Below are 15,524 nucleotides of genomic sequence, written 5' to 3'. Positions count from 1 at the left end.
GGGCAAAGCATGCTAGTTTTGTCACCACTGACCTAGAAATGCAATGCAAAAATGTCATATGGAAAGGAAGTCAGATTGCTGAGAGCACTGGAACAGCCAGAGTAAGGAAAACAGGAGCTCTGTCTTCTCCCACTTGGTTAAAAGCATGAGCCTTAATGTGTTCACCAGCTCTTTTCCATTGTGTTAGATACACACGTATAACCATCTCTTGGTTATAACAAAGCATAATACAAACTTAACATCCCCCTCTCCAAGTGCCAGATCGGCTTGCTAATGAATCCCATTATCCAAACACATCGCTTGGCTGTGCAAATCAGCATTATCTGTGCTTGCCATCAGGAATGGAAATGTCTGCTGTGTCCATGGAAAAAAATATTGAATTTAAAACATAATTTTCAGGTTTTGGCAAAACTACAGCCTCAATTTTCCCGTTTGAATCACAAAAGGACTAGCTGGAAGATACAACTGAGATGCACCGATGATGTCAGGTAGCTGCAGAATAAAGCAATCTGAGACAGAAACATACTACTTCTGATTTTTTGTAACACTGATTGCTTTCATTTTTCCTTAACAAATAATAGAAGGAAGAAAAGCTAGGGAGACAAAAGGGAGATAAAGCCAAGGCAGGATGCATGGGTACTCCAAAGCACACAAGCTCATCAGAGTTTTCTTCACTACTGTTATTACGAATTTACAATCAATCCTTCCTTCCTCAGTGTTTTCTAATGTTAAATATGCAAGCACTTCAGCCACTGTCTGGCTGTGGTCTCATTTCTGGTGTAGGCCACTGAACTGCTTCTCCCCACAGTCTGCCGGGTACACTTCTCCAAGCCCATGGGCCCATTGGAGCACCTCCATCAGCATCGCCATGGAAGGGACTAATGGCCTCAGTGCTTCTCCTCACTGAGCCCAAAGAGCTGTTCTGTCAGCTCAGCCCTGCTCCTAATGCGGTTCTTCCGCTCACCTATTTTCTACAGTCTAAAATAAGGAAACAATGCAGTGCTAACAGAGCCGCAGACACCTGAGTGTAGAGATGCCCCACAACTCTTACTAGAAGCATACAGGAGAAAAATATGGCATTCAAAAACTGAACCTTTAGGATCCAAGGACTATGGTTATCAAAGTACAGACTCGTAACATTTGTGCCACACCATGCTACCAAAGGAGGCCTAGCTATATATACTACATTGAACACAAATTTTATTTCATACAAAGCATGGAAATGGACTACATATTTGTGAAGAAACTCTAGTTATGAACAAAAGGAGCCATTTTCTGAGGAAAGCAATGAGATTTCAGCCTGACATTGTGATATTTTGAACCAAAAGTCATGATAAATATATAAATAAATGAATAAATATATAAATGTATTAAGATTGACTGAATCTTTTTAACCAATGTGCTTTATACTATGGAAATACTAAACAGGCACTGATTCTCCCCAATAAATAAAATATCTACCACCATAAAGAAAAATTTACATTAAAATTCTACTGCATAGTAAGAATCTAAATGTAATAAACCACAGTAATTCTCTAATACATCCACAAAACAGAATAAAAATGCACAGAAATCTAAAATGCATCATTTAAAAATTTACACTGAGAACACAATCACTTCCTAATTGCAATAACTTCCATTTGATCTTGATATACTCTAAATTAACATCTTCACTATGTCAATCAAACACCTCAACACTATTTTCATGATTAGTTGATCTGTGGGAGAAATTTATTGCTTCATATACCTTGACAGACCAGAAGTAAACATGCAAGCAAATTTATGTACTATGAACCCTCAGCAACAAAATTCAACTCCCTTGAGATTTTTCACACACTACATCCAAAACAATTAACAGCAGAACAATATTCTGTTCAGACAGAGTCTGCTGAGGAAAAGGTCATCTGAAATGACTTCAGCTGGATGAATGAAGCTGCTCAAGTATGTAATTTGTAATAAAAATTCGATTGGTGATAATTTATGTAGGTGACTTTTTTTTTCCTTCAAATTCATACTTAGCATCAGTTTATGCTAAATGACATTTGAGATACTTTTTTCACTTTTTAAATGCAATATAAATATATTGTAAATTTAAAGGTACACTTACTGAGTAGAACAAAATGATGGCGATGTTTGGAGATATACAGAGATTAAAGATAAAGGGAGGGAAAATATATTACTCTTTCATATAAAATCAGTTTCTGATCCCTTTATAAAATCTGATATAATTTTATAAATAACATTAGAATGGACTTTGACAGTAACAGTGTAATAAGCTTATTGCATCTTGTTAGTAACAGCATCTACTACTTTCCTTTTATGTTTCAAACTCTACAAAGAAATTTCTTGCTTGGGACTTCTTCCCTTTATAAAATCTCATCAGGGTTCAGCTGGTGAATAAACAGCATGAGATGGGTGAAAAAGAAAGCTAACAAAAAAGAAAAACCTCCTCCCACCTAACGGGGGAAACAATTTCAATCAAGCTGGGACAGGTTTTCAAAGTGGCTCGCTGCAGCTACAAATCCAGCTGCATTCTCTACAGAGTAGTTCATTCTCTTGCAAGCTTAGACATGCAGACTTCTCAGCAGCTACTGAGCCACTGAAACTTGTCTGCAAGTTACTTTGCGATTACGTATAGAGAAAAGAAAGAAGTTAATCATGGGACTCTGAGCAAAAAACAGTGCACTGCTGTTTTCACTCGCAGAAGCCAGTAATAGAGCTGTATCCCACACTTAAAGAGTAGCTATCTTTCAGAGTTATGTATACAACACAAATGGGAACATTTGCAGGGCTCCTGTATAAACACATACACGGCTGCACAAAAGCAAACGCGCATTTCTTACATGATGATTATACTGATGTGACAGATTAAGTAACTAGAGCACAAACCCACTAAATAACTCCAATGACCCCATCAGTACTATCCATTTTTACCAGCCCCTAAATCTTTCTGTGTCCAGTCTCATCACACAGCTGCCCTAAGCCTATAAGCCTCTGCTTAATTTTTATTTTGTTATCCTATCCACCTCACAAATGTGTCATTTTTTTTATTTGCCTGGTCTGAAAATCCCAAGTTGTTGAAAGGCTTGAAGTTTGACGTTCCATGGACCTCCAAGAGCTCACCAGGTCTAAGAAATGTAGGTTATAAAAGGAATGGAATATACAAAATCACAGATGTATTCATTTGGTTCCAATAATGGGGAGTCAGACTAAAGTCACAGCCTTTTCCTGGATATTTTCAATCTTTAGAGGATCTTAATACAGCATTCATTGTTTATTCCTTTCTAAAAGGGTACCTGTGAAAATCAGAAATCATAAATCCTACACATTAGGAAGCCAGTGAAATTTGTCTCAGTATTGCTAGAACAGAACAGAATTCTTATTTTGAAATGAACGTCATATATGCAGGAGAAAGGAGATGTCAATTAGGTATTGCACTGACGTTCTTGACCTCAGAGATGGCTCTGTTTTGTTCTTCACGTTAGGCAGGTGACATTGCTGTCACATCAGGTAACCTCCTAAACTGAAATACACCAAAACATGACAAAACTCACCTTTATCATATGTTATCACATATACAAACATCCAACACGTATATTGAGCAGCCCTAAGGAACCAAAACAACAGCTTCATTGATCAGCAGCTGTTTTGTGGGGGGCAATGTTTGGTCCTTTCAAAAATGTAGATGTATTACTGATGGAGGTACTGAAAACAGAGCAGTGTAGGTGGCCCGGAACACACCTCTCTGACTTCAGTTGACGCCTCCTCCTCCTCTGGAGGAGGAAGAACTGAGAGCTGATGCACCCTGGTATGGTTAGGCACCACAGACAAATAGAACAGCAGATTATTTTGATTTCAAACTGGACCTCCAGCAGAGAAACGCATTCCTCCTGATCGGAGAGCAACATGTGCATTCCATGCTTCCATCCGAGTTTCTCCCTGAAATGCTACAAGGCCTTTTTTCCTTCCTTTTACTATTTTAAATGAAATAATCATGTGCTGTATTACAGGTTGTAAGAGTCCAAAGCATCTACTTAACCTAGATTATAAAAAGATAATAGGGCATAAACCAAATAAATAACTAAAATTCTTGTGCTTGCTTTCTTTTTCTAACTCTTCCTAGGTTAAGTATTTTAATATCTCCCATATGTTAGATAAACACTAATGAATCTTATTTGCATGTATACACTGAGGCTCATTATTCATATTAGCTAAGTTAATATGCCACATCTGGCAAATACTGCACTCTTGTTCAAATTAAACAGCAGCTGCTAAATATCAAAAACTATATTTGAATTCTAAGATTTTAAGGGAAATGTGGTCTGCTTTAATTTTAATCCCATCAAGGAAAAGATTTTTGCATATTATATGTGGATTAACTTTGGTACGTCCCTTTACACAGAAATGCTAGCTCATGAAAATACTGCAAAACAGGGCTTGTTGTATTTCCAGTTACGTCCATTTTAAGGATTTAATTTAGTATCAAAAACATGTTCCATATTCTAAAAATGTCTTCAGTTTAATGCTTTTGATGGATTAAAAAATGGTTTAGGAAAAAAATTAATTTTTTTCCAAAGCACAAAAAAATTCCAGCATGTGATTTTCATTTAGCATGAAAATCAAAGCTTTGCAAAAGCCCATAGTTAAGTATATCCACATGTTTGTTATTTATCTGTATAAGAACACCATTGCTTGTCTACGCTAACATTATTCTTCCTAATGCTAACATTGTGATCCGGGGTGTTGTAGGAACCGTTTTAAGCAGACAAAATTCTATGTTTAAAATCAACTGATCACACCACTAAAAATATTTCATTCATTATACATTACAGTTACCATAATGACTATCATCTATCATTTAAGATCAAAATAACGCACTCCAAACTGCTTCTACTCCAATTTTGTGCTCTGACTGTATGCTCTGAAACAAATATGCAATTGTAATGCTAACCCCTCTCTTTTTCTTTTTTTTTTTTTTTTTTTTTTACAGATGCTTATCCTGGAGAAATGAAAACCAAGGGATTAGATACACAGCAGGTGTCTGCTTTACCAAAGAAGTCTATAAACTATAGCTCTCTGTATTATCCCTCATCCCAGAAAAACTTCAATGCATGACACACTAATGACACAGCTCCCTAAAAATCTTTATACTTCTCTCATTGGGCTATTGGCTGTGTAAGACCCGAAAAACTAAAGAAACAGATAGAGTGTCTGGGAAAGCCAGACAGAATAACAAAGTTGAAAGCAACACAACGCCTTTGTAGAAGTCAAGGACAAGGAACTCGTACTGGGCACCGGGAGTGCCCCACATCTCACTCCTAATTCTGCTAGAGGCTTTCAGGCAACCGTGGCAAACCAGTTCATCTCACTGTTTTTCCCAGGATTTAATTGCAAGAAAGAATTAACACCAAGCATCTAAAGGCAACAGTGCAGTAAAGCAAGCTTTGTACATGACATGCGAGTTTTCAGAGGAATTTTAAGCAATGACATGAACTATGCGCACACTCAGGTTAAGCCAAGTGTTTGGAAGAACCCACGACCCCACTGCCTGTGCTAGCAGATGACCAACGAAAGGACCTGGGGGCCCGTTTCAGTCTCAATCCTATATCTGTTGTTTGAATTGCAAATACCTTACACAATCAACCTCTCATTATCCAAAATAACTGAGGCTGGCATGTAGGAAACAGCACAATAACAGTGAATAATGAAGTGCACATAGTAGGGCTTCAGGATGACTCAGCAAGCATCATTGAGGAAAGCTGGTATAGAACCTCAGTGCAAAGGATGCTTTGGCTTGCAAGAAACCGGCATGAAACTGTCCAGCAAGTTTTCTAAATCTAAGCTTTGAGATAATGACTACAGCTGCACTGCACTCCCAGCTCTCTCAGAAGAAAGTGAGTCTGTGTGGGTGCTTCTTACTCTGTGCCACAGTCACACTACAGCTCAGCTAAGTCTTGTGGGGACAGCAGAGACAAAGCTACAAGATGTAGGGTCAGTCCCCAGCACAGTGTAACACAGAAGCGCTGGTGGATTACCCTTGAACATTCTGAGAATTCAAACTATTCAAAGAGCATTCACAGTCACGGGCACAGTCACTCAACTATTATATTAATTATTCACTACAAATTATGCCTCAGTTCTGCTCATTAATGCCCCCAGAACAAGCTACTCAATAATAGAGTACCTCCTATGATAAAGGACTCTAAAGACAACATTATCCTGCATAAGATTACACATTTGCTTCTTCTTCCACTTGATCTGTTTCTTATCTCACAACTTTATGAAAAATAGAACCTGAAACCATTCAAAATATCACTCTGTATGCATCGTAATCACCCTTCTGTCTCACACCACTGCAGTAAAAAAGATACAAAAACAACCAGCACCAATTATTTGCAGCATTCCTAAACATTGTGAAGGTAATAGCAGCATCAGTTCCACATTTGATAAAATTCCTCATTTGATCAAATCATTCCGTATCTAATGATATCAGCACTGCCAGTAGTGTTGGCTGGTATGAGTGAATGTGAAATCTTGGCTTAGTTTTTAGAAGTTTGGATCACCTATTACAGCAGTGGAAATTGAAGCTTTCCCATACTGCATGGTGCAGCGGTCATGAAATGGAGTCTAAACCTTAACTTTGAACCTCTTTACCAGTAGACAACATCCTGTAGAAAATATTTGTACACATATATGGTAATTATTATTTCTCCAGCACTACGCTTACATCAAAGTTAACTCGCCAGTTTGAATTCAGAAAACAAACAGTGAATGACAATTGTAAAAGCAAAATATTACTGAAACACTATTGACTTTCAAAGAGTATGGGGGAAAAATTAATTGGCAGATGTTTTACATAGCATAATTAACAGTTCATTTCAATGCTCTGTAACAAGATTAAGATAATTATGCTTAGAAACAGAAATGTAATAATGATAAATTACTGGTTTTCATATTACGGTCAATCTCCTACATTCCAAATAATCACCATGTTCAGAAATAGGTGCATCTGTTCTAGTTTGTCATCAGCTATACCAATGGTAATAACTAGTGGCTGGGCAAAGCAGGGCTTTCGAATGAGTACAGGAGACTTTCATGCACCAGGACTAAAACAAATGCCTCTTCCATTCATCTGCAAATAGAACGTAAAAACATCCATCCTGTTTTCACTAGGGCACGCTTACTGGACAGAGCTGAAGATACATTAGCAATCTGAATTTCTTATGGATAACTGAAGAGCAAAACTTAGATTCTCTGAGCTTAGCCTGTTAAGCAAACCCCTCATTTATGGAAGTTCATGAATGGGAATATAAGAATGTGTATTCTGTGAAGGTGCACAAAATATAAAGTCATATGCTTTCTCGAAAGGGCAACTAAGTAAGTAATAAGCTACTCAATGATTTCAGGCTACATATAAATTAAGAAAGAGACCAATTGTCAAGGTTTTCTTTTACTGTATGTGTGAAGATTTTAAGTACTGCATTCAAGTGCCACAATACTAGTATAAATCATTTCAAATGAGCAGTTTCAAGAATGTAACCCCTCAGTATTAATAATACACTGATAAATTAGCCCTTATATTTTTGCATCTACATATAAATTTTATTTCAGGCTTTCCATTTTCAGGGTTTTTTTTTATTTTTATTTTCAAAGTTGCATTTTTCTCCCATTTCCCTACGAAGACATAGCCATTAAAAAAAACACCCTGCAGCCATTTTCCCTTTAAATTAGAAGCAGATTTTTGTACATCACCTCTCTCATTTCGATAGCTTCACTGCTTTCATCACACTTTTCTATTCTTTTTTTTTCTTTTATTTTGCTTTGCTTTCTGCTAAATCAAGTCCTTGACTCTTGGAGTCTAAAACCTCACAACTAACAGCACAAAGATCAGAGCACGCACAGAAACAGAAATTGCAAGATAGAAATCTCAAAGACCTGAGAATTAGACAGAGGATGAATAAACAGAGATAGAGGCAGACCGGAGGAAAATAAAGGAAAGTAATGAAAAGCACTTTAAAAAATAAAAATAAATTAAAAAAGAAAACAAGTCTGTGACTCTATTATTAACATGCAGCTGAGGGAATTTAGTTCTGTGGAAAGGTAGTATCATACCTATCCAAAGCTAAGAAGATTGGAAGGGAGGAGGAAAGGGCGAAAGCGTTGTGCATTTTAAACACTCACTGACACCTTTCTCGTTTAGTCTATTTTTTTATTTTCACCCAGAAGTGGGAAATTTTAAGACATTTATTGTTCCTACTATCGGTCACTATTGCTTTTAGTTTTCATTTAAAAGAAAGATCTCATTCCATAATGAATTAAAACAAAACATTATGCAAAAAAATATTTTTGTAATGGCTATTTTTGTAGCTTCATTCCCTCACTGTATGTCTCTGCATGTTTCCCAGTTCACTTCCTTATTTCCAAGGCTTCTTTGAGCTTTCTGGCTGATTCAAGCACAGTTTTTCAGCAATCCCTAGCTACTCATATGCTCCCTGTTGCTCCTGCATAATCTCCTTCTTAACAAGAAATGTATGGCTCACACCTTTGGGGGAGAAGTGAGAGTGCCTTTCTTCTTTTGGACTTGTCTTAGAAGAAGTTGGGAAGTTGAAACAGAAAATGGCAGAAAAAGGATTTCACCATAGAATTTGTTACAAAACATTAAGTTTGCAACAGATAATTACTTTATATAAATACCCTATAGGCAATCTGCCTAATCTTAGTGAGTTTTTGTGGCAGAATTTCAATGTAACTCCTAAAAGCAGGCCACTTTTATACAACTGTGCCCACAAATTGTTTCCAATTGTATTCAATTACAGGCAGAAATCCTATCGTGGGCTTTGATCTTTGATCTCCTCACATATCAGCAGTATGTGGTAAGAAACTAAGAAGATAAGAACACGCACGCATTGTAGAGATGTGCTAAAAAGATACTGTGAAGCATGTCAGACACAATGATATACCTACAGTCGTGCAAAGCTCTTATGCAGATGAGTTTCAGACTATAGGATGTATAAGGAAAACATAAGATGGAGGATAAATGCTAGTATTGCTGCCTTCAGCCCAAATGTTCGTTTTGCCAGTTACATTGCATTGGACTAAAACACTGATAATGTCAACCTGTATGCCCTAAACTGTGATGACTGTTAAATCTCTTTTCCTAAACTCAATTTAATCTCAGATACTATCTCACCATCACTGGCAAGGCATTCCAATTCATCTAGAGTCACTTCTGCTTTTCAGCAGCTTTTCTGACTAATTTCAAATCTCAGCACGAACCCATGTAATTTCTCTGTAATCTAATTTAATATTTAATTTTGAAATAGGTACCTAATTGAATGGAGCTTCTTGAAGTGCATTTTTAACTCAGATGTAGCATACATTTAAGGTACTTTTATTTTAATATCCAATGTTAATATTTCATAAAATATTTTATTTTAGTAAGCAGTTTTGCATGTTAGTATGTTAGTATAATCTGTACTGAAACTGAGTCTGTCCCACTGACTAAAATGAGATATATACAGTACACAGCCCCACTGACACAGCACATGCAACCTGTTACAATCTTCAAAGGGTTACACATGATACTACTTCCCTATAATTTCTTTAACTAACAAATCCTAGTTTGCTATGATGGTCAATTCAGATTTACATTAAAAGTGCTTAATTGCTATGTTTTTGTATCTCAAGTTTTGGTCATATAATCACTTTTTAAACAATTATGTTTCCAAAAGTAACCCAAACTAAGAGCTTACTATTACCATTCCAGCTTTAGGTCTCTGTGTATAAAAAGATGTAATTTCAAATAGTGTTTGAACATATATAATAATTGAATGGTACATAATATTCAAACACTATTTGAAGTTACATGAAAAATACATGTAAAATGTAAAGCTAGAGAGAGCCATCTACAGTATATAACGTGAAAGGAGGATTTGTGAAACTTTGATGGAGAAGTGCCATATCAATTTAAAAACATTTGGGAGTCTTCCAGTATGGAAAAGACAAAGCTCTTACCGTTTCCTTTGGAATTTGTGACTGGCTTTGTTCTGCATTCTAAAGGAAGTAAAAAAAATAAATAAGAACACAGCTATATACGACATAAACTATCTATTAGTAGGGGGATAAGCAAAGAGGTCTAATTCTGACGTGAATTGGTAAGAGAAAAATGAAAGGCATTCATCACGCTGATTCAATTTTTTTCTAAATTAGCGCTAAATGAGAGGTGAACAAAAATAACCTCCAGCAATCCAAGGCCAGTGCACCTGGCTTTATCTGGTTATGAAGAAGGCGGCTATCTGGCTAAGGGAGGATCACAACTGCTCACACCATTTTCTGGCTAACGGAATGTTCTTGGATGTTCTCCCTGGCATTTCGCTTCTACTCTGAGGGCTTCAAAGAACGACCTCAGCAGTCCAGATGAACCCTTCCAAATATTTTAAACAAATACCAGTTTTTAAAATACCCACTCACATTTTAGCAAGGGATTTCCCTTTGCCATAAGTTTGGGTGAGCCAGAATAACAGGACTGGGTATCCAAGGACAGAAGGGTGCTTTTAGCATACCATAGGAGAGACCCTAGTGTACTTTGCATTTGCATCTTAGGGTATATAAGGCAAACATACATCATTGGGAAACCATTCTGCATCACTCAAACAATTCCAGAAGCGCATGTAAGGAATATTGCTCTTCCAAGGACATGCCCACCCATATAAAAATCCCTTTAAACACCCAGGTGTCACCTTGCTGCTGGCTGGATGATCGCTTTCAGACTAACCAGCCTGAAAGGCCTTCCATAATGAAAACCTGGAGTTTACTGGACTTTTTTGTTTTGGTATGTCTTGCAGGAGATTGAAATTTTTAAACACAAAAAAATGTAGTGCTAAAATGTTAATGCAAACATCCAGTTAGCTCAAATCTACAGTCAACAACCAATAAAACAAAAGATGAAGGAGGCAAATGCTAGGAATATGTAAAGGACCTACACGTAGCAATGGACGCATTAGGCTGTAGGATACGGGAGACTAACTGCAGGCTCGTCTCTTTGTTGACATTGGGAATTTATTTAGCTCAAAAGCTGAGTAAGCCAAACCAATCCCTCAGTGCAAGTCCAACAGTAGCAAGCTTTACAAAAGTATGTCACAGGAAGCTACCTTTAGGTTTGTGAGGATGACAACAGTCTAGTGAGTTAAACTTAAGTGTAGTAATCCTCACTCCTTTCATAATGGAAGGGGGCAAGGGGATGAGATTTTTACAAGAAAATCTGCCTCTCACAGTGATGTGGACAAAAACTAAGATATTAGATATTTGGCATTAGGTAACACTGGAAGCAATAAAATGCCTGGTATTCTGAAGAAGCATAACTGGTCTTCCAGATCTCACTGCTAGGAGTGGAGTCCAGCCAATCTGATTTTATTCACTGTGGCCACGTTTTATACAGTTTTACCATGATTCGTATTATAGAAGCTGCTACACTGAATGGTGGTTCTCCATCACACACACAGCTCTCAACGTGACAACACAATATCCTGTACTAACCTCAATGGGCTCAGCTTAACATTCCTGTAAGTTTTATATACGACTGCACATTTTTGTAGGTTCCTTCCAGACAATAATGGCAACATGCATCAAAGACATTAAACTCACAACTCTCCTGAAAGTTTATTATCTTCATTTTACTTACAAAGAAAACCAAGTATAAATAACTCTTTGAAAGTCATTCATGTAGCCATAGCCCAAAACATAAAATTTAAACACTTCTTTTATTGGGATTACTATCTGTACAAATGTTGGCAAATATAAAATGGTTTTAACAGAGTGCTGCTCAGCAAGGAACAGCAAGTCCATCACTTTATGAGATGCATAATATCAAATAACATGATTTTATGCTTACAGTTTCTGAGACATATCTCATTAAGGTAAAATTTAATGCATAAAAATGTAGAAAATGTGACAGAAATAGGGGAAGGATGGAAAGACAAAGAAGCTTTGTATGGCAAAAAAGATGAACCAACATGGTTTCAGATCCCCTCCCTCATCCAATATTAATTTTCTTTTATCTTCCACATAAAGCTAGTAAAAGTCAATGAGAGGAGCTGTCTGAAAATATGTTTTCCTTTTAAGGTTATTTCTTACCAGAGAAGAAAGAACAGCCCTTATGATGGGTTTTAGTTCAACACCTTCCCCAGCAATTCTGCTCATGCTCTTTGACAGCTGTCAGCAGAGCATATCTAACATTTCTTCAAGTCAAAATGCAAACAAACACATCCTTATGCAACAGAGGATCATCACACACATATACTGTCAGATCCTCATGGTGAAATTTGTTCAACTGGAGCTGCAGAAATGTACAACAGGTCAGATTTGACCCTCTGACTACACAGTGAAGAGCCCACCTGACATGGAGATCTGGCTCCCCTAGTCTGATGTCTGCCAGAATAGCTTAGAGTATCACCTGAGCAGCAGCAGGGAGGCTACTAAGTTTAAACTCACTTAAAGCAGCTGATTTCATGTTATTTATAAACCTAAATCAAGTATTACTATGGTTAAATACCTGTCATACTCACATCATACATTTTTACAAGACAAACAAAATATCATGTTAAATTACGTATTATTTAATTATATAATTTCCTATCTTAAGTATAGAAATAATATACACAAAATTAAGACATTTTCTTATTTCTAAGTTTATTTAGAAAATTTAAAAAGCATTTTCATTCACCTTTATGAAAGATAGCAATACTGTGAAAATTACACATCATAGGAAATTATAAACAGATTGCTTTCATGGGTGCAGCAATAATGTAGGGCATCATATGACTTCATTTTAACTTTTACTTATATGCATCAATACTTTAAGTCATGTTCCAAGAATATTGAGCTAAAAGTGCAATACAGTTGCAACATTCCCTGTCATTCTGACTTACTAGGTTTAACTGTAGTTTTGAAAACAAAAGACTAATGTTAAATGTCCTGAAATGGCCAAACAAAAATCTATTATTTTTGCATTCAAAATAACACAAAGCCAATAGAAAAATGATAGAATCTATTCATCCCACTACAAGCCACTTACATTTGTCCATCTTTTTATGATAATGCAGCCAAATAAATTATTTTTAGAACTATATGTAGCTATGATAATACAAATAATAAATAACTCCAGTAGTTTAATTGAATACAGAACAAAGTAAGACTGCTACATTCACAGTCTATCTTTTCATAACAGAAATTATCTTGAATAATTATCAGAGAAATATCTGCATACACTGTGCAAGTGGAACAGGTACAGTATGAAACATCATTTTATTTCCATTTGATGTAAATTTCTCAGAAACATTTTTTGAATTACCCTGCTAAATTAATAACTGCAGGGTTTCCGTTGCATAGAGAGATTTCATTTATATTCAAAAAAGGCTACTGTTTCTTATATATTCCACTTTTTTAGGTATTTACATATTCGGTTTTGGCATAATAGTATATGCAAGAAAATATTTTAGAGAGCAAGTACTGGGATAAATGGCGAGCTTTCAAACATAGATTTGTCCATGTGAAAGATATGAAATAATTGCTTGTCTCCATGCATTCAAAGAAAGTTCATCCAACAGCTACTTCTGTAATAAACATCTTCACTCAAAGTAAAACTCTCACTTATACACTACTAACAAATTTTTAATTCCAATACTAGATCTCAAAGATAATAATAAACATTCATGTGAAATGTCCTAAATAAAGCAAATACCATTTTGTTTCCTTATATGCAGTGCTGGCCATGCACATTTACTAGTAGGTGACAAGATCAGATCATTTGCTCACATTCATCTAAATAAATCTCTTAGCTTCTCTCTATTTTACGCACCAGTTCCCTTGGATGGAATGTTTCTTCCTGTCGAAAAATCAGGAGGCTGACGGTCCCTCCCATCTTGGTGCTTCTCAGCAAGGATACAACTTCTTCTTGAGTTTTGCCTGTTAAATCAACTCCATTTACCTGTGACAAGGGAAATATTAGAAATTGATAAGACTCTAAAATTGGAAAAATACTAGAATTCATATAGAAAATTCATCTGATTTTCATGGGATGGTATTCTTAAAAAATGTCACTGAAAAAACCTGCTCCCTGGCTCGATATCACTTATAGAAATTGCTGTAAATTATAAAAATAAACTACATAAATAAACTCAAACCATACTTTTGTAATATTCTGGAACAGATCACCTATATTTTGTCCAGAAATATTTCAGAAACCTGGATAATAATTGTAGCCAAAGAACTATCAGAAACTCAAAGCACTTTTATCAAATAGTCACATTTAATTTGACCTCTTTCATGGCTGTTTTCTTTCTCTTTCACACATATTATTACTATTCACACTGTTTCACACATATTTAATATTCATAGTAGTTTTCTCTGTTTTGCTATTTGCTTCTTCTAAGTCAATCTCCTCTCTGGCTTTCTTCATATTTTTCTTTTTCCTATTCTCTACTCTCAGTACTCTTATTTATCACACTTCTCTTTCTCGTCTCCATTCAAGAACTTAAGAAATTACGCCAGATGTTGCCTTACTAACTAAACATGCATTCTTCACATATGAATACAAATAAGACTCAAACAGCAATGTTTCCTTGCACTTACGCAACAACAGTGTACTTCACAGTATACTCTAAAGCAAAGTAATTTCATCTACCAGTATTTTTACATGAATTTCTGTATAAAATTCTTTTGACGAGAACCAGCGTGTGATCCAAAGACTATCCTGTTTTTACATTGGTGTTATGCATATATTCTAAATACATCTTCCATAACAAACTGTGTCAAAAGTAGAAAACAACTTTTTTTCCCCAAAACAACTTAGAGGCAGATTTTTTTTTCTCTTTTTTCAGTAATCTGACCCCTTGGTCTCCATATGCCACTTACACAGTACAGCCAAGTATGGAATACATGATGGAAAATTTTCCACAGTATGACTGCATGAGCTAACTTAAGAAAGGGAGAAGCCGCGGAAAGACAGGGTATTCTCAGGCCTCTTCAGAAACATTCTGGGCACATTAACAGTGTAAAGCAAGGGAGCTCAGTCCTCAGAAGTTAGCAAACCATCTTCTTCTTTCCCCTCATAGGAGTTCACAGCTCACACAGTCAAGATGCTATAACCGCCTTCTTTGATGCTTCTTAGTCTCCTTCTACCCAAGTCATCCAGGTTACGTTGATATACTTTCAGCAATTACTATAATTATAGAAGGCTATGTACTCTAGAAAGAATTCAAGCTGACTTTGTCAATTTTGCAGTAAAGTGAAATTAGGGCACAGAGAGGCAGTTACACAAATCTCAGTTGTACCTCCAGTGTCATTTGGCTTATGGACAGTAATGAAGACCTGTGAATGGTGACATCTGATGTCACTCGAGGTAGATCTGCAGGAAGATATCTGCTGTTTTCCAGTTTAAGGGAAATTTAATTCCCTTGAGAACATCCTCCCTTCAGAAGGGAAGTAGCCTTGGAAACAGTAGCACTACTCCCCTATCATATAAGCTA

The 15,524-nt window shown here is 36.3% G+C and overlaps 1 protein-coding gene across 1 annotated transcript in view; it reads right to left on the bottom strand.

Annotated features, from left to right (window-relative positions):
* Positions 1-15,524, bottom strand: part of PARD3 (par-3 family cell polarity regulator) — a 435,432-nt gene that overhangs the window by 180,971 nt on the left and 238,937 nt on the right. Inside the window, exons 12-13 of the mRNA XM_021389241.1 lie at positions 13,856-13,984; positions 10,015-10,053 (exon numbers count right to left, since the gene is read on the bottom strand). Coding sequence (XP_021244916.1) covers positions 10,015-10,053; positions 13,856-13,984 — 168 coding nt within the window. The remainder of the gene's footprint in view (positions 1-10,014; positions 10,054-13,855; positions 13,985-15,524) is intronic.

Source organism: Numida meleagris, chromosome 2 (assembly GCF_002078875.1).
Source record: "Numida meleagris isolate 19003 breed g44 Domestic line chromosome 2, NumMel1.0, whole genome shotgun sequence".
Lineage (NCBI taxonomy): Eukaryota > Metazoa > Chordata > Aves > Galliformes > Numididae > Numida > Numida meleagris.
The sequence above is the reverse complement of the archived record's forward strand: the minus strand, read 5'-3'. Positions and strand labels throughout refer to the sequence as shown.